At 38.7% G+C, this 25,063-nt stretch overlaps 1 protein-coding gene across 3 annotated transcripts in view; it reads left to right on the top strand.

Annotated features, from left to right (window-relative positions):
• The window catches only part of PDE8A (phosphodiesterase 8A), a 126,572-nt gene that overhangs the window by 89,100 nt on the left and 12,409 nt on the right, over nt 1-25,063 (top strand). Inside the window, exons 2-16 of one of the 3 annotated variants that reach the window (XM_086471793.1) lie at nt 208-264; nt 2,740-2,930; nt 4,104-4,160; nt 6,512-6,569; nt 8,035-8,123; nt 8,362-8,440; nt 10,099-10,236; nt 15,569-15,657; nt 16,945-16,996; nt 17,103-17,145; nt 18,043-18,120; nt 18,997-19,067; nt 19,699-19,863; nt 23,452-23,500; nt 23,771-23,906. In XM_086471793.1, the coding sequence (XP_086327919.1) occupies nt 208-264; nt 2,740-2,930; nt 4,104-4,160; nt 6,512-6,569; nt 8,035-8,123; nt 8,362-8,440; nt 10,099-10,236; nt 15,569-15,657; nt 16,945-16,996; nt 17,103-17,145; nt 18,043-18,120; nt 18,997-19,067; nt 19,699-19,863; nt 23,452-23,500; nt 23,771-23,906 (1,352 nt within the window). Of the gene's footprint in view, nt 1-207; nt 265-2,739; nt 2,931-4,103; nt 4,161-6,511; nt 6,570-8,034; nt 8,124-8,361; nt 8,441-10,098; nt 10,237-15,568; nt 15,658-16,944; nt 16,997-17,102; nt 17,146-18,042; nt 18,121-18,996; nt 19,068-19,698; nt 19,864-23,451; nt 23,501-23,770; nt 23,907-25,063 lie in introns of those variants that run through there. The other 2 variants (XM_009956204.2, XM_086471795.1) reach the window with 2 other exon arrangements.

The following is a 25,063-nucleotide window of genomic DNA, read 5'->3' as shown; positions in this document are numbered from 1 at the left end:
GGATAGCTTGTTGATTTCTACCTGTGTTAATGCAGCTTAGCGTATAAATTTACAAAAGCAGAATAAGACCCTCATGAAGAAGCAGCCTCATAATGATAACAATATATTTATGAGGCAGTGGTAAATAAGAAACATCTTCTCTAACAGCTGATTTTTCTTCTTCCATAGATGTATTTGTATTAATAAGATCCTTCTTATTTCCTCTAGGCACCAGTAACAGATGTGCAGTTTGGCCCTATGAGACTTCATCAGAATCAACTTCAGGTAATACAACAGTTCAAACTGAAGTCTTAATTTCTAAAACATCACATATGTTAGCTTAAAATTGAACTGGAATTTTTTGGGTATGGAGAACTTCACAGAGCGTTTTTGTCAAGTGACAACGTGCACCTACCAGTTTTTTATCACAACAGTCTGTGTGATATCCTAAAACTCCTGCCTGACTCTTTTCTCCAACCATCTCTCAGCTCATAAAAATAGAGCAATCTGTAATTCTTTCTGCTATCAGTTAGCTTGTAATCAGTTTAGTGTGTGTCTTGTTCTGTATTTTACTGGTAGTCAATTCTTAATCAAAATCTTACCAAAATGATACTAAGCCAAATGTCCTGTCAAGGTCTATTACACCACCATTATTACTAGCATCAACCAATCTTGCAATATCGTCACAAAAGATACGAAGTAAGCTTGGCAAAATATGTTTTTTTTGTTTTTCATTGTTGACTGGCATTAATTCATCCTTGTTTATCTCTTTATTAATAAAGGTTGTATGTCAGTTGTTCCCTTATTTTGTCTGGGATGGATATGAGATTTGCAGATATATGATTCCTTTGGACTTTGTCTGAAAATTCTGTATACCAAGGCATACCGAACCATTAATATCCAAGATGTTCCTCAGTCAGTAATTACAAAACTCCTGAGTGAAAGTAATCTGGAACTGATAATTTGAAAAAGTCTGTGTTCAAGAACTGCAGTTCAACATAGCCCTGCGCTATTGTCAGAGCAGACAGTCATACCATCCAACATCAGATCTTAGGACAGCCTTATGCAGCTATTCCTCACCTCAAGGATAAATCAGAAACATTCCTCAAATATTTCTGCCTCCTTTATTATTACTAATGATTGTATTGCTTTTGTCATCATAGGCCACTCTAAAATTCTTCCAATTTATCCTGATAATATAGCTGGCAAGTATGAGGGAAGAAGTTAGACAATATCACGTTTGTGCCAGAGTCAATCATGCAACTTGGATCTGCTGACTTTCTGTGCTATTGGTGAAGACCATTCTCCCAGTCTTTAAGAGTGTTATAAATTGACTTGACTAAATATAGCCCAGACTATGACATGTTTTTGCAAACAGTTTTGCAGGTTGCTATAAAAGGAATCTGAACTAAATGAGAACAAAGTCCTTCATTCTTACAAAAATATGCAGTACACGGAAATGTTAAGATTTACTGGTAGACATTCCACCAGCCTAGTCCAAAGTGTAACCAGCACTGGAATTCCTAAAATCATGGAGAAGATAAACAGCAGTGGGATGTGGTGTGAGTTACACATGGGCCACATTATTGTTTGACCGAAGCATATATCTGAGTGTGATTTGATTGAATTACTGAAAGATTGGCGTCTTGGGACAATAGACCAAATGCTAGTTTAGTTATCCATCTTTACCAAAAGCCTGCATATACTGAGTCATCCACAAAATCAACACTAACATAGATCTATAGTCTGTCATTCTGTGTATTCTTTCAGGCAAAAGAAGTTTTCTTTTACAAAATACTGCGCAGATGCAAAGCACAATCACATCAGTAAGAGTCTTCCTTAGCAGACTTTATGTTTATCTTCTGTACTGTATTGAATCCTAGAATTTGAAATACATTTCAGAAGGAATTGGGCCTTATACTTTGAATATGTAGGCATTGTATTGATTTTTAAAAGGCTCAGAGAGATTAATGTTATTGGCAATTACACAGCAAATGAGGACAGAGCAAATACTGGCTCATAGCTATGACTTGCAGTTCTGGATTTCAATCACAGTAATCTCCTGTAATATAAATGCCATGGCAAGCTTTGCATAGGAGTCACACGGGGATGTACTCCATATACAGAAGTACTGCTCATGATTTCAGTCTTGCATGAGTTCATCTTGAGCAGTCCGTCTGTAGTTTCCAGGAGCCCCACAGAGCGGGCTGCATCCAGTACTTTGGGGAACTAGAATGAAATGAAAAGGAAAGCACATTTGTCATCGTGCCATTGAAGCACCATTAAATATCAGTTCACGCAAGGTGAACCATGGCGCTTTTTTTTTTTTTTTTTTTTTTTTTTGGAATGTAATCCTGACAAGGAAAATAAAACCCAAGAAAATGATGGTATGTGAGAAAATTTCAGTGAAGAAAAGTAGACTTGCTGTTATTTCATATACACTGTCTGAAACATAGGCATCTAGTCTCAACTTGATTGCCTAGGCTCTCTTTGTAGCTAATGACGAGAGCGCCACTTCCCAAACTTGTTCATCCCATGTGGATATAAATGGCTGTGGCAGGCTGTTTTATCCTCTTGGAACACTTCTGTGTACAGACAATTATAATAAGCAATAGTCTGTAGAAAGCAATTCTGTTAAAAACAGTGGATTAAGCCTTGAAAGTGGCTTTAGAAAACATTTTAAGATCAGGCAAAATCCACAGAATCTACTGTATATGTAAGACTTGTTTGTAATGATTCACTGCCTTGTCTTTAACCCAGGTACTTTTAGTGTTTGCCAAAGAAGATAACCAGAGTAACGGATTCTGTTGGGCATGTGAAAAAGCTGGATTTCGATGTAATATTGCCAGGACACCTGAGTCTGCCCTAGAATGTTTTCTTGAAAAGCACCATGACATAATCATTATTGACCATAGACATTCCAGATACTTCGATGCAGAAGCATTATGCAGGTAAGTACATTTTCAGTGTAATTAATACTTAACTATGTAGTTAACACATCAGCAAAGTTTTTTTGCTTTTATATGACCCTTTTATAAAATCTATTGAACTTTGATTTTATTTTTTTTGGACAGATGTCCACTGGTGGCATCAAATAATGTTACCTCAGTGCTTTACATCTGACAGCTGCAGCATTTTTAGTTGTGTGCTAGGATATCTGAAGCTCAATCTGGCTTGGAGCCACAGCGTGAAAATTTCTTGCCATAGTGAACTGTTTTGGGTTTCTTTCAAATACCTAGTTCCTTGTTTGCACATCAAATTAACTGCAAAGATTGCATGTGCCACCAAGCAATTTAATGAATACATTCACTTCCTTAGTGTTCTGAACGCTTTGAAATGTCACTTGCTGTTGAGTAAGTCCAGATGCAACAGGCAATGTTTTGTGTGCACGTTTCCATACCTACAGCATTTGAAAATCTGTTATGAAGAGCAAAGTTGCAAACTGATTCCAAAAATACTTTCACAAACTGCTGTAAAGTATGAAAAAAAGAGGAAAAGGATTTGCCTTTCTGCGTCTCTCCACAGAGACTTGACAGGCAGAGGTGCCTTGCTTCAGTGACTTTCCAGTGAAATACCCCTTGGGAATGTGTCTAGACTAAATAACAGTCTGTGGGGTGGGGATGGCAGGGTCAGATTATGTACCCTGGGTGAGTGTGGTGGGTTCAGGGCACTGGGACAAAGGCTCTTGTCCTTGCTAAACTAAAGTAACTAGATAAGATCTTTGTCAGGCAAAGACCATATACCAGCGCTGTTCCCCTTGTTACATTTTTGTCATTCTGTCCCAGAATAAAGTAAAATGCTCCTTAGATGACTGAGGCCAAGTCCTTCAAACAAGTCCATTACATGCTGTTTCAGGAGGGAGAATTTTTGCTGTTCCCCCACTAAGAGTATTTGAGGTTTAGGTTAATCTACATTCTGTGTCTTTTTTCGTGGAGTTTCAGACACTGCTAAATTTATTCTCCTTTCTTAGTGGTCCAGGAGGCTCAGGATTTTAATTTTGTTTCGTTGTTAAACCCTTTAAAAGGGACCTTTTAAGAGAAGTACTATGTGAAGATTCTGTAAAGTCATTTTTTTTGAAATATGAACTTAAAAAAATGTTAAATGATCTTGCTTTTTATTTAAAGGTCTATCAGAACAACAAAACCCTCAGAAAATACAGTCATTATTGGTGTAGTACGAAGGTAAATACTCATTATCTTTACTTTCATGTGATCAACAAAACGTAAATCTTAGCATTGGAAAAGTAAATATTACATTAAAAAACTTGAATTAGAACTTCTTACTGTGCTAGTGATAATGTGTTATACCATATAGAGTTTTCACCATCCTTAACCACAGGATTGATATGGGATTTTTGGTTTCTAGTTTGTACTAAAGAGGTCTCACTTTGCGTTTTGTTTTGTTTTTTCCTCTATCCTGATCGCTGGAGGCTTTAGGAGTGTTTAAAATAACCTCTGCAACATCATGTACAGTACTGTGGAACTGCCTCATAGATCTGTATTTTGGTATTAATAAAAATAATGCTTTGAACCTTTATTGACCTGTCTTTCAGTCTGATTAATCTCAGCACAAACAGGAGATCTTTGAGTTACAAAAAAAGATTTAGAACAATTTGATCAGTTAAAGTAGCCTCTGACCATAGAAGTTTAAAAAATAAAATAGACGATATTTTGGCATCTCAGTAAAGCAATGCATATGCTTTTTTCCTCCTTCTCCCTCTGAAAACAGTACTTATATATCATAAAATAATGTAAAAGTAATGAAAATGCAATATATTTAAACTGAAATTAAATAAATGGAACATAATTTCCTCAAAGTACAATTTTGGGAATGTCCATTTCTGAGAAAACATTTATTCTGAAAACCAATTATGAGGTGTTGAAATTTCCCATTAAAAACCCTGTTTCCCACCACCATCTCTAGTGAACGAAAGACCCTAATTAAACATTTCAAGGGATTCCATTGTGAATATCATCTTTAATGTTTTTATGCCATGAAATCTTATGACTATGGTAACCCTTGCTTCTACACTCAGAATTGTCTCTCATCAAACTAATACAAAAGAAAAGAGGAAAAGAAGGAGTGAAAGAGCAAACAGTAACTCAAGAGCTTCTTCATATACATCAGAGATAAAGACACCTGTGGTTCTGGGGGCCAGCAGTTCCTCTCAAAAGTGAGGAGAGCTTGGAAGCTGGGCTTGCTGACTCATTGGAAGTTGCTCAAAACGGGGTTTTCCCTGCAATTCATTTTTGTCTTTTCAAAATGTCCACTTTGTGTGTTGGGGCAAGGTAATAGCCCCCTGCGGTGACAATATCTCAGAAGCTTGAGTTCTTAAAAACTTTTCGGCTGTGTCCAGTATCCCTGGTTACTGGAAACTTCAGAAGTGAGTTTGCCTTCTACTGGGACTGAGTTGACTTTGTCAAGTTCCCATGTGCTAAACACAAGCATTCTTGAGTCGCCATTTGGGATTTCACAGATGAAGAACTTTCACACATTTCCTTTCTTGCTGCAAGAAGCATATTTGTGAAAAAGCCTGACATTTAGCCAATAGCATATGGAGGGTCTTCTTCATTTTCTTGCAGTTCATTTCATTGTTTTTGGGGTGGTGGTGGTTTTTTGGGTTTTGTTTTTGGTTTTGTTTTTTCCCTGCAGAGTGCCTGTCCTCTTCCTTTGTGCTTCTGGGAGGTGGCATTATGAGATGGTTGGCATGAGGAATGGGAAGATTTTTCTGACAGCTGCCCTTCTCTCTTTGCTTAATCTCAGGCAAACCTTGTAGTTCAGTAGGCATCATTCTCTTCATCCATAAGAAACAAGTGCTCAGAAAACAGAAATGAGGTGCCATAAGATTCAAAATTTCACACATAAATAAAAGTTATTGTGCCACATGTTAAACTTGACCAGCTTCCATCTGCTCATTTAGAGAAACTTAACATAATGGCCTTTCTTCCAGATTCCAGCCATACATTGTTGGAGTGTCTTTTAACAGTTAGTATAGCCCGGTTTTACAAAATATACAAATGTACAAAAAGATATCTCAGTTTAGGAGTATATCATCCCCAAGTGACCTGCTAGAAGACACTGGGTAGGCAACAAAAAAAAATCCATCCTCAGGCATCTTGAGTTGCCCACCTAAGATTTGGTACACTCGAATAACAAGTCATTTCTTAGAACTTTGGCCATGTAGACTTTGAAGTTAATATTTGTCTAGGGACACCATAAACACAAAAAATCCAATACCAAAAAGAAGGAATAGTTCAACAATATAGCTAATTAATTTGTTTTCTTGAAGCATTAGTTTTTTGTGGTAAGCAGCTCATTACATGCAAAAAGGAAAACGACATTTTGGCTCATCTGTGCCAAAGATGAAAGCTTCTAAAAACCACAAAAAGATGTTTTATTCATAGATCCTATAAGAATCTAGCCATATTAGCCTTTAGTGTGACACCTGGGGTGCAGGTATGTCATGGCTTGTGAAATTTTGTCTCAGTTGATTACAGAAGTAATCTCTGACTTTATCATCCTTCTTTAAAAGGCATGCTGATCGTGAAGAGTCATCAATATTGCCTCTTATCTCTGCTGGCTTCACAAGAGTATGTATGTTTTATACTCTGCTATGTTGCTCTGACATTCCAAAATTGTCATGCAAGAAACTATCCAGAAGTTTGGCTGTCAGTGACTGTTTGTGTCAGTAATCCAACCTGTAAATCGCGTTCATGCTGCTCATTGTTATGTATATATTCCAATTCTGAGCTACCATACACTAGTAGAATTAGAATAATTCTAAGTAGGTGGACATTCTCAGGAATACCAGAAGTGGTGCTGACTTTTCTGCTTTATATGTTTATTTCAGAGTAAGTGTATGATACTCTGCTTGAAAGGTTGACATTGACAGAATTGACTAGTGACTATAGCAGAGCCAGAGAGCAGCTTGCAATGAGCGACAGAATGTGCTGTGGGAAATCTTTTCTATCAAATGCCAATTCACATCTGTAAACAGGCTTCAGACACTGTCAAGTGCTATTATCTATTGTTTGGAGGCACCTGAAAAGTATTAAATTGAATCTGTTTCTTGGCAACTATTCCAATTAAGCAAGAAAGGTGCTTATCAGTGCGCCAGTTAAGTGGATTCCTCATTGCATTAATCTGACAATGGAACAAAAATGTGCATGATTTACAATGTGATTTGGAATATTCGGTTGCATGCTCACCAGATTTTTTGTTATCCCATCACAATCCATTTGCACCTATTTGCTTATTTGTAGTAAGATCCTAATACAGGAAACGGTAGCCTGAAAATACCTGTACTTTTACGTACAGAATCATGCCAGTGGGCACACAAGCAATCTGACACAGGTTCTGAATTATTTATGGATCAGAGCCTTGGAGATGGGACTAACAGCAAAATGTAGAAAATTTTCTTTAGCAGCCTTGATGTGGTAGCTTACCTTTGATAATCAATTCTCCCTCCCAAACTATCAATGTCTGTGGCAGTTTAGCATGAACAATGATTTAACATGCAGGCTTATACCTAGTAAATATGAGATGTTTTAGAAAAGCATCAAAGATACTGAAGTTGTTGCTATACAAGCCCCAGAATGACTAATTGTATCCAATGGCAGGTATATTTGTTAGGAAGTTTTGCTTTCTTCTGTGTGTACAATTTGGGGTATTAGCAATTGGAAATTCATAATATCTAATTTTGATGATTTGAGACACAACATAATTTTTGCACTGTTATTTTAAATATGCATGAAAGCATTTAACTTCATTAAATGTTGATCATTTTGTGTATTGATCATGCTGACAAGCACAGAGAATAAACAGATTGGTTGAACCTCATTGCCATGAGGATCTGTCACCTTTTCAAAATGCAGAAACCTGAAGAATTTTACTAGTCAAAAAAAATAATCTTCTCATGTTGCCTGTGTTACAACATGTTCATTTTTGGCATATCTACTCCTTTTTAGTTCTTTATCAAGCAAAACAAAAGAGAGCTTCATACCCTTGCGTATGGAAGTGTGTATTAATGAAATATTTCTAACCTTTTATTTGCAGAGATATGTAGAAAATTCTAATATAATGGCCTGTTACAATGAATTGATTCAGCTGGAATTTGGAGAGGTGCAGGCACAATTCAAACTAAGGTAATTTAACCAAAAAATTATCAACAAAAAAAATGCCAATTCAGCCACATCCTTAAAAGAGTACTTATTTTACTATACTGTAGTTAATTATAGAATGTTAGTTAGCTGAAGAAAATACATTAATCATTAAAGTACAACCTTATTCAGTATGGAGTTGCAATACCTTATTGTCATATATAATAAGAATTATGTGGATTAAATTTAATCAGATGCTTTTTCTTTGTTTGTTTGTCTCCAGGGCATGTAATTCATTATTTACAGCATTAGAGAAAAGTCAAGAAGCCATTGAGATCACAAGTGAAGACCATGTAATACAGGTTTGTTCCAGTTGTTTTTGTAAGTACAGAAAATGGCTTTGTGGACTGACTCTATTTTATTTCATCCATGATTACATTTACTCTTTCTTAGAGTACACGAATCTAACCTAACTTAATGGTTCTAAAAAGACTGGAGTGAGTTTAGCTGTAGAGTAGAATTTTCTTCGTTTAAAATATCTTGCATAAATCAAGTCAATTTTAAGGGAGATTGTTGTTTCTGAAGGAATAAGGATTTAGTCTCTTGGTTTTATTTTTTGTAATGATTCTTTTATATCATGAATGAATGCAGCCACTGGCTTGTGTGCATTCTTTTCCAAAAATATTGTATGTTAATTTGATGCTTTTGAAAAGCAAATCTAATTGATGTTCTATTTATACATTTATAATAAATGTAGTGCACTTATTTTTTTTCTTAAATCTGATACTGTTTGATGCATCGGAATTCTTGGGCCAACTGTTTTTGAATGTAATCCTCTCTTAAAAATTTCTGTAAGAAAGGGAAAAGAAATTGTGCTTAGCTTTGTGGCCCAGAAAAACATCATCTTTATAAGGGAGTTAGTTCCATCCCTAGCTATGAAGGCTCTGAGGAGAGACTTTATTATCAGTAAAGAGCTTGAGTCTAAGCCTCTGGGAGTTATAACATGCATATATATTGTACCGTCTTGACAATGGCAATTTCATTGAAGGATGTGCCTTTTTCATCCCTTTTACAAAAATAATAGAACACATCCTGAAGTTTTTTTAAATATGTTTTTTCAGGCCAAATTTTGTCCCTTTGCTGACAGCCCCAGAATATGAGAGAACTGACGTGTGCAAGAGTCCTGGAGCTCCAGCAGGGAGGGCTTTCTCACATAGCAGGGGAATCTTTTGGAAGGAACCTTTAGGGGAGAACCTTCACGAGCAGAGGGCATCCAGTGGCACCCTTTTCATTTCTGTCCTGTTGAAACATTCTAGGTTGTGAGGCATTCACATGCTGCTATGACAGGCCCTGTAACTCAGCTAGTGAGAGTGTTGTGTTGGAAATTTAGTTTGCATGCAGGGATATATCCGGTTTTAGGACAACAAGAGGGTCGTGAAGGTGTGGGCTATGGGTCTTGAGGTTTTTTTTGGACAAGGGCCATGAAATCGCAGCGAAATGCAACATTCTGTTCGGAAAGAAAGTTGCTTTATTAGATTCTACTTCTTCCAGTCTGTTTGACTGGGCTTTGCCTGGTCAGGGGAATAGCCCTTACTCACAAGAAGATGATGAATTTGTCAATGGATAAGGTTAATATTCCTATGATATCCCACCATCTAATTTGTGATTTTTAGGAATGCTGAGGTAGGTTTGAGGTTTATAGGTTTGAGATTGACATAGCTTATTTTTTCAGGAATTCCAGTTGTCTGTCTAAACTCTGTGGTATGTAATACTCAGCCATTTCTGTAATTTCCCTCTCTTTGCTCACATGCACACACTCTGCACAGCTCTTCTGGTGTGGATATTCCTGTTTTGTCTCACAAAGGAAAAAATGTAGGCATCTCTCTCAGGAATAGTACATACAGAGATTTATTTCAGGCTGGGAAAAGGGATCACATGGTTTAGCAAATAGAAAAAAATGGTTTCTGTTGTGCTTCAAGTATTCTGTTGAGTGTTTTTTTTGTTTGTTTTTATTTCACAGTATGTCAATCCTGCTTTTGAAACAATGATGGGCTATCAAATAGGTGAACTAATAGGAAAGGAGTTAACAGAAGTGCCTATAAATGAAAAAAAAGCTGATTTCCTAGATACTAGTAATTCCTGCATAAAGATAGGAAAGGTGAGTAACGGCATTGTATCACTTATCATTTGCTACCTGTAAAAGTTATTAATGTCCAGGGATGACACATGATGATGTAACTTGCAGCTTCACAGACACGTAGCATTTGCAGCTTTCTTACTCAAACAAGAAGAGGAGGTAAAAAATGCTCATTTTTTAAGGGCTTCTTTCTCTTTTCTTGCTTGGAAAAGGTACATGTTTTATGAAAATAAGTGACTTGCTGTGTTTCATTATAGTATATGATGCATGTAGCAAAAGGTGTGGGAATACCAAAGGGAAATGGGATGGATGCACATGTTATCCAGTGTGATGTAAATGAGAAAAGAACCATGTTGAAGTATTTCAGCATGAAATGTGGAAGCTGATTTGAAAGTTCAGAATGTAAAAATATCAGAAGAGACATTTGCAGTATCATTTGAGAGTGATAGGCAGTGTCAGCTGCTAGCTGCCAATATCTTTTATTCTCTAATGACATGGGAGCTGTCTAATGGATTTCAATTAGAAACGTTTATGGCCCCAAGAAAGTGCATGAGGAAGTGCAGCTGGCTTCAAGGGAGGTCATTACAGAGAGACATTACTGTTTGCCTGTAGCTCCACGATGTTCCTTTGGGACTGTTGTGGCTGTAGTGTGAGGATCCATTTATTTGCGTTTTGACAATGAGGTGTAAATGCCTCTGATGTCATTGAACATGTCATATAGTACCTCATAGGAAGAAGATCATGGAGGTTACGCAAAGAGATTTGGGAATTGGTGTGTTTGTGATGCGTTATGGCCCATGCTCAGACCTGAGTCAGGATAGCTGGCTAGGTCATACTGACTGTCCGTGGGGAAACAGCATGTTATTGACACAGAGCAGGGAGATGCTAAAATGAATCATGGCACTCTGAATCTAGGCAGTGATGCAAGAGCACCTGTGCAAAGTTGTGATGAGTCATACTCTGTAAATCAGGGTCCTAACACAAGCATTCATCAACAAAAGCTGCGCTCTCTCTGGGTGCAGATTGCATGTGCATTTCAACAAGAATGTGTCACTCATTTCTACGTGAAAGAGATCGCAGCAATAGACAGCAGCTTGGATTATGGTAAATCACACCTCTGTTGCCTGGCCAAAATTATTTCAGTGGATGTGTGTAATAGAAAACTGATGTTAGGAGGGAGTATTTATTAAATTATAATTCAAATACATTAGACGTATCAAGCTTTAAATCTACAACATCAATTCTCAAGACACAAAGTGATCACATTTTTAATATTTTAGTGTGCTGATAAAAATGTCTTTAATAACAGAAATACATTTTACTCTATGAATGATAGAAATCTAACCCTAATCCATCTTCTTCCTTGCGCTTATTTTACTCCTGGCTCTAGGACTTCCAATTGTGAGGGCTAATGACATACTACTTATTTAAACCTGTCTGTCTGGAACAGGTTAAGCTGTTTTAGGTGGATATATTCTGTTTACATGTGTTTGGTATTGCCCTTGCGAACATTTTATAGTATGCAGTCTTATGTAGCCTAACATTTAAATATTAATAGAAAAATGAACTGCAATTTAAATTCTTACAGGAAGTATTTGCAAGTATGTGCGGAGCAACCTTTGAAATACTGCAGCGTTGTGAAGGTGCTTTAGTTTAAAATAATTTATGTCAGGGTGTTACAGAATTTTGAGAGGTGCCTAACTTGTGTCCAGATCATTCTGACATGGTCTGTATGTTGTTTTCAGGCTGATGATTTCTTTGTATACTAAATTTAAAAGACTGCTTCCCATTACAATAGGCTATATATTGGCTACTGTAGGTTATAGCATACCAAAAAAGCCAAGTGTCTACTACTGTGATATTCTCCTGTCAACAGGTTTGGCTTTTCTGTTTTCAACGAATATGGTAACGTAACAAAAGTCATAGAAAACAATGTTTTCTGATCTTCAGAAAAATGTAAGCTGTATAAAATCTACCCCTAGTCTTTAAATGGAATTTAGGAAGATGAACTTTTGCAGCATTTCCCCTCTTGTGCTGACAAGCATAGCACTGTGAGCAAGTTCAGTATATCCAAACAAAATTTTGTAGGCATTATACACAAAAATTGCTAATTGCATGATACATAGAGATTCTTGGGTCAGGATGTTGTTTCTCTTAGCAAAAAAAAAACCTCTGGAAGTTCATTTTTTGTTACTACAGCTGGCTGTAATTTACCAGAAGCCAGCATTATTGAAAGGCATTTTCAGCCATCCATACTTGAGGAGTTAAAAAATAAGTTGTACTTTCTTCATTCTTCTGTTTCATGATTCGAATTATATCCATTAAGATGAAATGTGCAATTCTGACTAGAATTCTTGCTGCCTCTTAACTGTAGTTTGACACAAAGCTCTTCATCTTAGTTTTGCTTTTTCTGAAGTGAGATGGGTAGCTATCGATAAATCAGACAAGACATGCAATTCCTCTCACTCCTGGGGAATTATTTGCAAGATAGCTGTCTTTACAGAGGGGGTGGGAGAGTGATCACGTTCTATGATAAAGTTCTGTGGCAATTCCTTCCTTACTCAGCCTTACTTTCTGTGCGATTGTTTTCATGACATCTTGTGTTTCTTTTGCTTTGCTCTGTTTTCTACAAGTAGCTTGCTGAACTTTGCTGTCTAGCGCAAGAAGCCCTAATCTAAAAGGAAGGCTGAATTGGAGGATTACGTACTATGCATGTATGAGTGCTCAGTGGATGGATGCATGCTGTGACTTTCTTAATGAAGTTTGAAACCTCAACGCTGATTTACTTTATAAAGGGTGAAACCATTTTTTTTACTGTGTATCTGTTTTACTCTGCATTCAATCCCAGCAGGCTAGGCCGTGCAGAAGTGACTGATCACTGTGCTTGTGTGGCTGTAATGTAGACATAACGATGAGCTTGACTGACAGCATGTCTTGTGAAGCAGCTCTTCTCTGTTATGTTGCTGATAGAGGCTCTGTGAGAGAGCATATGGTGTTCTTAAAATATGTTTTAAGTAACGTCTCTGGGAGAACTTTACCTACCAGCAGGAGTTTGGCTTGGACTTCCTTTTTCTCAGAATTCTGCTGACCTTTTCCCTGCCACAGTTTCACAGGTTTTAGAAATTCACAAGTTGAAAAATTGATCTGTTGACTAAGAAGAACACGTTAGTGAATAACCTGTCTTGAAAAGGATGCACTTTCAATGCGGGAATTATCCACTCTGTCTTATGAAGTCTTATGACTTCACCCCTTTGTGCATATTCGGGGTTTATTACCTGAGTTAGAGATCGATTACTCGTCTCTGCCTCAACCTGGTTGTCAGGAAACTATTGATATGCATACTTTTAATTATGAGAGCATTGAATTTTGTGATGTTGGCTTTATCTTCATTTGTATTCCTCATGCAGCTCACAGGAGAAGATACTATGCTCGCTTCACAATTTGTTATGCACAGTTCCTTTCTCCAACAGATCTCAGAAAAGCCTTTTCATATTTTTTTCTGCACAACCTGTCACCATGTAGCTCTCTGCAGGCTGGAGTCTTTATTTGCTGGTTCCATCAACATAAATGTAAAAATGTTCTCTCTGTACCTGTGCTCTGGCCTGCTTGACTGTGAGACCTGTCAGTCTAACATAAATAAACATGTATCCTGTGCCTCTTGAAGGTATTTTCACATATATTTGTAAGATCTGATCTACAGCCTGTTGAGCTCAACTGAAAGCAAGCAATTGGCATGGGTAGTCTGTATTAAATGAATATGCAATATGAAATCAATTATTAATCACTCGGTATTTATTAGATGCCCAGCATCAAAATACGCATCCGTTAAAAAAGACCATCAACAACCATTCCAGGGATGGAAACATGTAGGCAAGATTGTAAATCTTGTCAGCTGCCAGGTTACAAAAGACTGGCTCTATTGGAAGGTTATGGGCCTCCCTGCTGCTGCCAGAAAGGGGGAGACCCAGGGTTCCCAAATTTTGCTTTCTGTGGGCTTTCTTAAATAGCCCTGTGTGGGGGCAAGGCTAGTCCAGGCACCACACACAAGGGGAGACCCGGGGAGGTCTGTCAGTGCTGTGGTATATGTCTTTGCTGTGGTATTGTAGCACAGGTTGAGAAGCAGCAGCAGCGTGGTGAGGAAATTGGGAGGGAACAGCAGGGAAGGCGCCCATGCCCTGGCGTGTGCTGAAGCTGCATCAGCTGTGTCAGCATGGGAGCTCTCCTGCTTCACAGGGCTGTGGGCTCCTCTGCAGGGAGGTGGTTTGGGGCTGGCTGTTAGACCACAGTGGTGCTTTCTGGATTTAAAATCTCTAAATAACAGAAGTGATTGTTTTAACAGTATTTCATTTAAAAGCATGTCTTAAACAAGGGAGAAGGGACATTTCCTGAGTCTCATTGAAAGAGAAAATGAGGCTGTAGGCCAGAAAGAAATGTCTCATTTCCAGAGGAAAAAAAAAAGACTTCTCCCTGCAAAATGAAAAATTCCTTTCTTCCCTGTCTTTTTTTCCCCATTTATGAATTTTATCAAAAAACAATTATAGTGGCAGTGACAATCTGATACTTCAAAAATTGTCTACTTAACTGTAACCAGAGTGCTTTTAGAGGGGAGGTCATTAGATGGGAGGCAGAATCCAGTCACTATTCTACTAGGCTCTCTTTTGCTTCAGAAGAGCCAGGATAAATCTCTCCTTTTTCAGACTGAACTGACAGCATGGAAAGTAGATGTGCTAGGATACTAAAGCATAGATACATTTAATTTTAACCAGTGATAAGAATTCCCAGCTCTGCAGGAGATATGGTGCAGTCCAGAATTGAAGGCAGACAGGTCAACATAATGGTTTCTCACTGACCTTCTTGTCCTGGGAGGGGTCAGTGCAGTCAGGGAGAAAGTCAGGCAGGTCAGCATAGCAGTCCCAGCTGTGTGGTGCGTGATCCTGGGGCAGGGCAGGGGAATGCCCCACACTGTTAAAGCCTGCAGATGCTCCTGGAGCCTCTGGCGCTGCTTTGAGGTCTCACTCTTGCAGAGGTCTTTGCCAGGACTCCCCTCAGTGACCCCCAATACTGTTCAGGTAGGATTGGGAAGAGAATATGTGGTTCTGATTTGCACAGCACCTGAGATTCAGCTGTTGCCATCAGGGCACTCACAGGCTGCCCCTCTGGAAGTTCTTGGTGCATTGTCAGCAACACAATGATCTACAGGTTAGTTACAGGGGAGAAATTTGAGGGTAAGCACAGTTTAACCAGTCCTCACTGGTTTTTTATTATAAGACAGCTTTCAATGAAAAAAAGTATGAAGCTACAGCTTCTCTTCCTGTTTTAGCTGAACTTTCTTCAACTTGAATTCCTTTTTCAGGAATGGCAAGGGATGTACTATGCGAAAAAGAAAAATGGAGATAGCATACAACAAAATGTGAAGATACTACCTGTCGTTGGACAGGGAGGGTAAGTATGAAAGCTAAAGCCGTGATTTAGGTCTGAATTAAGGCTCAGTTTAGGGTTCAGTTGCTTTCAGCAGACATTGGATTATCCTGTTACTGAGTATAAAGGAAAATTATGCAAGGAAGGGAGCCTTGGACATCTGCATTTAATTCCTTGGGGCAAAACCAACTTTACATGCTCTGTGCAGGGCAGGTGAAATTCTCCTAATTCTCCCCAAAAAGGAGCCAAAGATCCAGATGTGCTTGCTTGTGACTCTTATTCTTCTAATGCTCCCTGAAGTGCGAGTGCACCCTCCTCTCTTTCTGTGCATTGTGTTGGGACCACCAGGACCCATGTCCTGTTCCACTGTGCACCTGTACTGTGTCCCTCCATGCCCACCTACTCATGGCTGTTGCCACATGTCTTTATGCGATGAGGTCACTGTATGCTTTGATCCTGGTCAAAATTCAAGCATGTCTTGATTTTTGTGCAAATTCCACTTAGATCATTTGGAGCACACAGGTATATGTTAGTTATTGGTACATTTATGGTGAATCCTTCTATACTGTATTGGAAAAGAAAGTGGATCAGATTGCATGCAGTAGTAGGTTCAAAGCCCTCTAAGGCAGCACGAACATTAGTTAAAAGCATGGCACGTTATCTTCCAGACGGGGCTGAGACAATCATTTAGGAAGATGTGTCTTCATGAAGGAAAGGACAAATGCAACTTCTTCATGCAGTTACTTCCTAAAAAAAATAGTGTTTTGTGTTGATTTCATCCCTGGAAATAATTCACGTTCTCTACTCCTCATCAATAGAGTGAAAACATATTTTCAGCTTAAAATGCCAATCTTGTAAGACCAATGCGTATTACATACATTGCTACTTACGGAACAATCTAAGCCCATTTGAAGCTGGCTTAGAAAGTTTCCTGGTAATCAAGGGTGTAGTTCTCAGTTTGATTGCTGTATCCCTAAATCATTTGGAAGGTTTTGGTTGTTGGACTGCACTGTTGCATGTTTTGCGTTTATATCAATAAATGATACACATTTGAAACATCCAACAGTAGCCCAGAAGAAGCTGGGGTGGGATGCAGAGAGAAAGAGGAGGAAGCAATCTTTGCAAAAGATGCTTCCATTTTGTATTCCCCATCACGTGCAGAACTGCGGGTCTTTTCCATTCCCAGCTGAGCCTTCCTGCTAAAACAGGATTTATCCTATATTAATTTGTTGCTCTTACCCATTTTGTGTATCAGCACTGAATTGGAGATGAGGTTTGGATGGGAATTAACACACTGTTTTTTGCCTACAGAAAGATTAGACACTATGTGTCAATTAGTAGACTGTGCAATGACAACAATAAGGTAAGTGAAAATAGTGCTATGCTTGCTTTAGTTTGAGCCCTAAATATTATAAAATTATAAATATGGGGAAGTTCTGACTAACTGGATTTCTCATACTAAATTGTAGGTGGAGAAGACATGTGAACGTGTTCAGGCTGAATCTCAGACAGGTATGACACATCTCTTCTGTCGTAATAAGCAGAGAACATACCTGGGGAAAGAATAAAGCCAGTTGTTAGTGATCTGAATGAAAACCACAGTTACACAGGACAGTCTGAACAGTACTGTTTAGCTAGTGATAAGGTGAGAATCCAGCTCAAAAGGCAGGAAAATAAATAAAAGCTCTCTTTACCTGACTCATTTATTTTAGAAGTGATACAAACACAGTAATAGGGCCCTAAGTTGGTATTGTGATGCTGCTGGATTCAGTGTCACATTTCAGACGTAGGTAATGGATTTCTGTGACAAAATTAGAAATAAGAAGGATGCTTTGTAGTTGTCACGTTGCTGTGGCTGGTCTATAGCTAGTGGCATGTATGTTTGCATTGCTTTTATCTGTATTGTGGGATGTTTGCTTGTGGGTGGAAATAAGGATAACCAACACTACCATTCACCCTCATCCCACATATCAACACTTCAGTTAAGACATCCTTGGCATCCATGCTGCAGGTAGTTGCTAATTGTACCCTTAGTAGCACAGGTTGTATCTGTTGGAGTCTGTGAGGGACCAAAGGTACATTGCCTAGTTTGCTAGGGTGTAGTCTGCTTTGATCCAGTAGTCCTTTGTGGCGGTTGTTGAATGAATTCAGGCGTGTTGCACAAGTTGTATTCACAACTACTATTGTGTCACTGTGTCAAGAGAGGAACTTTTCCCTCCACACGGTTAGATCCCGTCTGCAAAAACACTTAGGCATGTTCTGCTGGAGAGCATGGCTGAGTTCATGACACTGTAATTGGGCAAGTTTAAAAAGAAGCTTTCATTGGCTCTCATCTGCTATCAGGCTTTCTCTGAGTTTCAGTTCCTTTAAAATACTTAATGTCATTGTACAATATAAATTTCTCCACAGATATTCAGACTTGCAGACACAAAGACAGGAGGAAAGGATCACTAGATGTCAGATCCACAACATCACGAGGGAGTGATGGTATGTTAAACGAGTAGATTTTTCTGATTTCTATATATATTCAGATTTTTATGTGCATACATACATACACATGCAAAACTGTGGCTGATACTGACGTGATTTTGTTAAAGCGTACATCATTACAGTCTAGGCACCATACAGTAGTGAAACATGGAAGTAGGCCTGTGGCAGTGAGAATACAATCATGGTGCAGTATAGCTAAAATAGCATTCATTCCTCTTCTTAAGAGCTGCTCAGCCCGAAGAGTAACAGACATGTGTCTGCATTTTATAGGTAGCACAACATAATTTTCCAGAAAAATCTCATCTTGGCCTTTTCTCTACAGGACCAAAATTGCTAACTGATATAAACCATTTGTTTTTCAATTTCCAATGAGTAATAGGCCAGAACCTCTGCTGTTTTAATTTGGCATAGCTATCTTCACTTCAAAGGAGCTTCACTGATTTACCTCAGCTTGGAAGCTGACTCATTATGACTCGTCGTGTTGCATCAGGCAGCAAAAGTAGATATATCCTGTAATAACCAAAGTGCAATAGTTACCTACCTGTGCCTGCCAGTTTATACACACACATCTGTATAGTCTTTTTAACTGAATTTTTAATTTAATATTTTAATTAGTTAAAATGAAAAAAACAAACCCCTGATTTTGCCACGCTGTTAAAGGTACTTATCTCTAATCGGGGATATCAGTGGTTCAGCAAGCATCTCTTTGCACTGTGTGTCCCCAGCATAACAAGCATGTGTATGCATTCTGCAATAGATTGCCTCTGAAGGGCACAGCAGGTTCAGAAAATTAATCAAGATTTCTTGGCTGAATCCTCCAGTCATGCCTTGTCACTGAAATCAGGATACAAATTTTCTTTGTTTTCCACACAGGCAGCTCACAAAGGCGGCACTCTTCTATGGCCAGGATACATTCCATGACTATTGAAGCACCCATCACCAAGGTAATGTGCGGTGTCACTAGCTGTTGTCCGTTGTGCTGTACAGGAATACTGGGGCACAAGGCTCCAGTAGCGCATCCAGACTGAGGAGCAAGGCAGTGCTGGCCTCTGGTGCAACTTCTTCCCTGTTCCACCTGCCTACTGGTGTAGCTCCAAAAAGACAGGTGCTCTGAACAAAGTTCTCCCGAGCCTGTTTAGTAGCGTGCCCTGCATGTGGTCTGCCATTGCATGACCCTTTCTAAGGACTTGCCTATGTGAAGGAGGGACTAGAGTTCCTCCTTCTTACTTATGCATTGTAAGCTGCTTTCTGAAACTATTCAAGGATTTGGCAAAAATCAGCTCTCTAATAAATTGAGAGAGGCAAATGGGATGAAGGTTATATATGTCATTCCCCATTCAGGGACATTTTGAGGCTGCTGTCTTATTAATGTCATTAATAAGGCCACAATCTTGTTCCCAGTCAGTAGCAAACATCAATGTTTTATTAACATACCTTTCATTTTTGATTCTACCACATGTGGATTAAAGTTGTAGATCTCGTTTATTTGCTATGAGTTTTCTATAGTAATAGATGAATGTGTCTCTTCTTTCTTAAATCACTTCTAAATTCAAAACATGTCTAATGCTGAACTAGGTAATAAACATCATCAATGCTGCACAAGAAAGCAGTCCCATGCCAGTTGCAGAAGCTTTAGACCGGGTTTTGGAGATTTTAAGAACCACTGAATTGTACTCTCCACAACTGGGGACAAAAGATGAGGATCCACATACAAGTGACCTCGTTGGAGGGTTAATGACTGTAAGTACATACTGCCACAAACAGCTATTGCTTAATGTTCTACTGCCTGATTTTCCCAGTTACACCATCTTTATCATCTGGCATGTGCTTTGCCTCTACAATGCCAAATTTTCAGGAAAAACTGCACACCTCTTTTTGTGTATTTTTTTTTCCGCCCTACATTAATAATGTAGCTCTGAAAATGGGAAGAAAAGAAGCATTCATTTTGCTAGCAATGGAAAGTAAAGACAATTATTTTTTCAATGATGTGATTCATTTTAGAAAGGTATAAATGGGAGAGGAAGAAAGTAAGATAGCTAGACACTTGTATTTATTAATTAGGATTGGAATGGCATGTTTGGGGGGCTTTTCAGTGTATAGAAAGAATGTGTTTTCAAAAGAATGCAAAATATATAGTTTTGTTGCCATTTCTTGTATTATTTTTGTACCCGTAGAGACTTCTAGAAAGATCAGAGTGCTTTGGGCTAGAAACATGAATGTTCACATATTAAAACACAATCATGCTCCACAGAACTCATAATTTAAATACATAAGGCAAGAAAAAGGCTGAAGAAGGCATGTATTATGTTGTCATGTTATGAAAGGGGGAATAGGAGCATTGGAAAAAGAAGCATTGCACCCAAAGTTCAACAAAGGGTGTGTAGCAAAGCAAGAATTGAGCCCAAACCTTCAGAGCCTGGAGTCTGACCCTCCTGTTAACTAGATGAACTTGGATGAATGTTACCTGTGCCTTAAGGATATGTGTTCCCACTAGTCTGTAGGTTGCATATAAAAGGCAACCTCAGAAAAAAATTTGACAGTGTGTTGGATGAAAAAAGGCTCACAAGATGTGAGCTTTTCAGAGATGTCTCTGCTGTTATCATTCCATGCTGTAACTGTCAAGATGCCTTTGCAGTATCTATCAGAATCTTGAAACAGTTTACATATATTTTTGCCTTTTAAAATAGCACAGCAAGTATCTAATCAGGAGAAACATACCAGAGACTTCAAGAATTCCAGAAGACCTGAATGGTTCATATAGGGTTGAATTAACTAACTCAGTAGACAAAATACATTGTTACCTTAACTATAAAAATATAGGGAGAATATTGATACATGTAATCGTTGGAGTCTCAAAGTGAATCTTTTCTCCTGCTGAATACACACAGTCCATAAACTCTACTGTTTTCTCCTTTTTGTGGATTGTTGATTCTTACATACGTTTGTGTTCTGACTACATTCAGTCCATGGTTCCAGAACATGTAGATAAAAATATTGCAAAATACAAAATCCTTACTAAAAATAAAACAAAGGCTATTTTATGGAGCAATAGAAAAGTAGAAAAGCTGAGAAAAGCCATTTCAGAGCATGAGGGTATATGGTTTAGTATGAGTTTTAAAATTATCTGGGAGAAACATTTTTCCAGCAAAGGGTCTGTTGAAAACAGAATATTATTCTATTTCATGTTCAGAAGTTATGTCTGAGTAGGGGAACAAGTAGCAGGTTATCAGATTTGAACTCCAAGCAGAATTCATGATGGAAAAGGCATTTGGAGTTCAAAGATGGATTTGCCAGATAGTTATACCTGCTGTTTCGACTCTTATAAAAACTAATCTTTGTTTCTGAATGATAGCATCTGGTGTCCTCAATATTTGTGTCATAGCAGTGCTATTGAAGAGCCACTGAGCCAGTTACAGCAGTAGTACTCCCTTTCCTTTTAAATTGCAAAACTCCAGACTAATTTACTTACAGATGTGAAAATAAAAATGAGCTATAACAGTTCTTTTAAGTCCAGACATTGCATGTTCAGACCACAGAACCACAGAATGGCAGGGGTTGGAAGGAACCTCTGGAGATCATCTAGTCCAACCCCTCCTGCTAAAGCAGGTTCACCTACAGCAGGTCACACAGGATCACATCCAGGTGGGTTTTGAATATCTCCAGAGAAGGAGACTCCACAACCCCCCTGGGCAGCCTGTTCCAGTGCTCTGCCACCCTCAGAGTAACGAAATTTTTCCTCATGTTCTGGTGGAACTTCCTGCGCTCCAGTTTGTGTCCATTGCCCCTTGTCCTGTCACTGGGCACCACTGAAAAGAGCCTGGCCCCATCTTCTTGACACCAGCCCTTGAGATATTTATAAGTATTGATAAGGTCCCCTCTCAGTCTTCTCCAGGCTAAAGAGCCCCAGTTTTCTCAGCCTTTCCTCAGAAAAGAGATGCTCCAGTCCCCTCATCATCTTCGTAGCCCTCCACTGGACTCCCCTTAGTAGTCCTGTGTCTCTCTTGAACTGGGGAGCCCATAACTGGACACTCTACTCCAGATGTGGCCTCACCAGGGCAGAGTAGAGGGGGCAGATAACCTCCCTCGACCTGCTGGCCACGCTCTTCTTAACGCACCCCAGGAAGCCGTTGGCCTTCTTGGCCATAAGGGCACATTGCTGGCTCATGGCTAACTTGGTGTTCACCAGCACTCCCAGGTCCTTCTCCGCAGAGCTGCTCTCCAGCAGGTCAGCCCCCAACCTGTGCTGGTGCATGGTGGATGAGGTAACTGAGAACACAGGTTTGCCTGGAGGGATGCAGGAGGATCCACCGTAGCCATACACACCCTTGAGGTGGTTGGCCTCTGGTTCTTGTCTGGGGAGTCAGCTAAGGAACACTTGTTGCTGCTCTGCTTGTCGTGGTTTATTCCCCAGTAGGATATGATGGCATGAGCATTGCCACCTTGGACCCCACCCACTGAGTCCTTCAGTTTAAAGCCCGCTTCACATGTATAGCATCCACATTTACTTCTGCTATACTTTAGGTGCATAACATTGTTAGTAAGGTGCATTCAGAAAGGTTTGTTCTTTTTTTTAATAACTGGGTTTTTTACATCATGGGCTAAACATTGATGTGCACTAACAAACAGCTGTATATGTCAAAAAAGCAAGCAGGATTTGGGCCACAGCATTCAGACTTAGGAGCTGAAAAGTAAATATTAAATGTATCATTCTGTTAGTTTTAATCCTTCATCTCAGTTTGCACATCTAGGCATCATGCCAGAATCGAGCCTAGGAGGTGCTGAATTGGAGAATAAACAAGCATACGTTCTTCTTTGATAGAAGGGAAGCCTCAGAGTAGTTTGTTGCTCTGCAGTCCCCGTAACAAATCACGAGGTTCTTACACTGCTGATGTGAACTGATCTGGTGATACTAGGGGGAGGACAGCAGAAGCGTGTTTCCATCCGTTCCCTCCCCCCACCCACCTTTGCTTGTTGATGGGAAGTATGTGGACATACCATGTCTGGTTTGTGGCACATATCCAGAAACTCTGTGTGTGTTGTCCTGACAAAGATGGATGTGAGGCTGTAATTCCAGACCTCCATCTGCACCTGAGAAATTTGAGTTTTTACTTATCTGAGTTCATATTGTGTCCCATATCTTGCAGTTTCTCATCCGTTATGAGCTATGTGTAAAATAGGTGAATCCGAACAGTACACACAAATAACAGAGGGGCAGCTTTGATGACTGTGACTCGTTGCAGTCAGGCTTCTCTGAAGTCATTTGGTGTCATCATCTTACAGACCTTTTGTACAATACCCTGCATTTAACTCTCAACTTTTATTGAACAGGATGGTTTACGAAGATTATCAGGGAACGAATACATATTGTCAGCAAAACGTAAGTTTTAATTTGGCAGTTACTGAGATATTAAAACATGTTAAGAAATTTAAGAAACAGGGGAAGCGTGAATAGATGTTCTTTTTTATAAGCATTGTTTGGGTTTGTTTTATTTTTATTTATAAGCATTGTTCTGCAGCATTACTGAGCTTTATAGAAACGAGAGTTGCCAGGGATTACTACAGAAAAGAAAACATGTACCTTGAATAAAAGTGTATCTCAGGGTTATTAATATATGTAATTACATATAATTAATGTATTCCTCAACAGAAACTCATCAGGTCGCTGGCAGTTTGATCTCTCCAATCTCCCTCAATGACATACCCCCACAGATAACACAGGCAATGGAAAATGAAGAACACTGGGATTTTGATATCTTTGAACTTGAGGCTGCCACCCATAAAAGGTCAGTAAACTCAAGAGTTCATAAATTGAAGTTGCTGAAAACTGACTTAAATGTCATCCTGTAATCAGCTTTTAAATTTCTCTACCTGTGCTTTTAAAATGGAATTACTTTTATTTTCAAAGTCAAATGTTTGAAATTTTTTCATTGTCATTTCTAGTTGTGTATGAACCCATTAAATATCTTCTGTTACATCATGCACTATTTCCTGCAGATTCCCAGTGGATGTAAGTGAAGATTATATATCTTTGATATGGTATAATAACAAAATGACATAATTTTTAAAGCCTTCCTTTTCTGTTCTCAATAATAGAAAAGTTCTACAAATCAAATTACTGTCTTTTGGGGATTCCAGTTCAAATTATGGCCAGCTACGCACAGAGTCAACATGCTGGTCTTAATTTGACCAGTTGATACAGATCATATTTTATTTTCTCTCCGTGTAATTGGGCAATTTTTATTCCTAAACAGTTCAAATACAGCTTTTCAGGAGAATTCCCATTGCTTTTCTCTGGGATTAGAGGAAGGTCTTTATTCTAAAATCTTGGCAGCCTACATTTTATGTATAAGATTAACTAAAGAATATTTACTGATAAGAAGCAGGGGGTACCAATTTCCATCACAGAAGTTTTGAAAAGCAGATATGCAGTTTTGATAGACTGTACTTCATGAGTAGCAAGTGCTCCCACTAAGACTGTAAATTGATCTTTCTGTTTAAATCCTTGTTTTTATTTTCTGATGCCTGTCAAAAGTTCTCCTTTGGGTCTAGTTTCATGCATCACACTTCGTCTTAGCTTAAAGCTTCTATGAGATGCTAATTTGGAGGCTAGATCCTGCAATGAATTTACTATCTTAAACCCGTGCCAAAATCCCAGATCCGTAAGAGCTTTGAAAGGTATTCAAAGACAATGTCTAAGAAAGATATCAGGCATTTAGTTAACATATATTAGTTAACATCATTTTTAGGCCATGGTTTCCAAAAGAAGTGGAAAAAACCTGGTTTTTTATTCTTCTTTAAAGTGATTAGGGACTGGAGCATCTCTCTTATGAGGAAAGGCTGAGAAACCTGGGGCTCTTTAGCCTGGAGAAGAGAAGACTGAGAGGGGATCTTATCAATGCTTGTAAATATCTGTGTGATTTTATTGTAAGTGAAGAAATTT

Source organism: Leptosomus discolor, chromosome 11 (assembly GCF_034619465.1).
Source record: "Leptosomus discolor isolate bLepDis1 chromosome 11, bLepDis1.hap2, whole genome shotgun sequence".
Lineage (NCBI taxonomy): Eukaryota > Metazoa > Chordata > Aves > Leptosomiformes > Leptosomidae > Leptosomus > Leptosomus discolor.
This window is presented reverse-complemented; position numbering and strand designations above follow the sequence as displayed.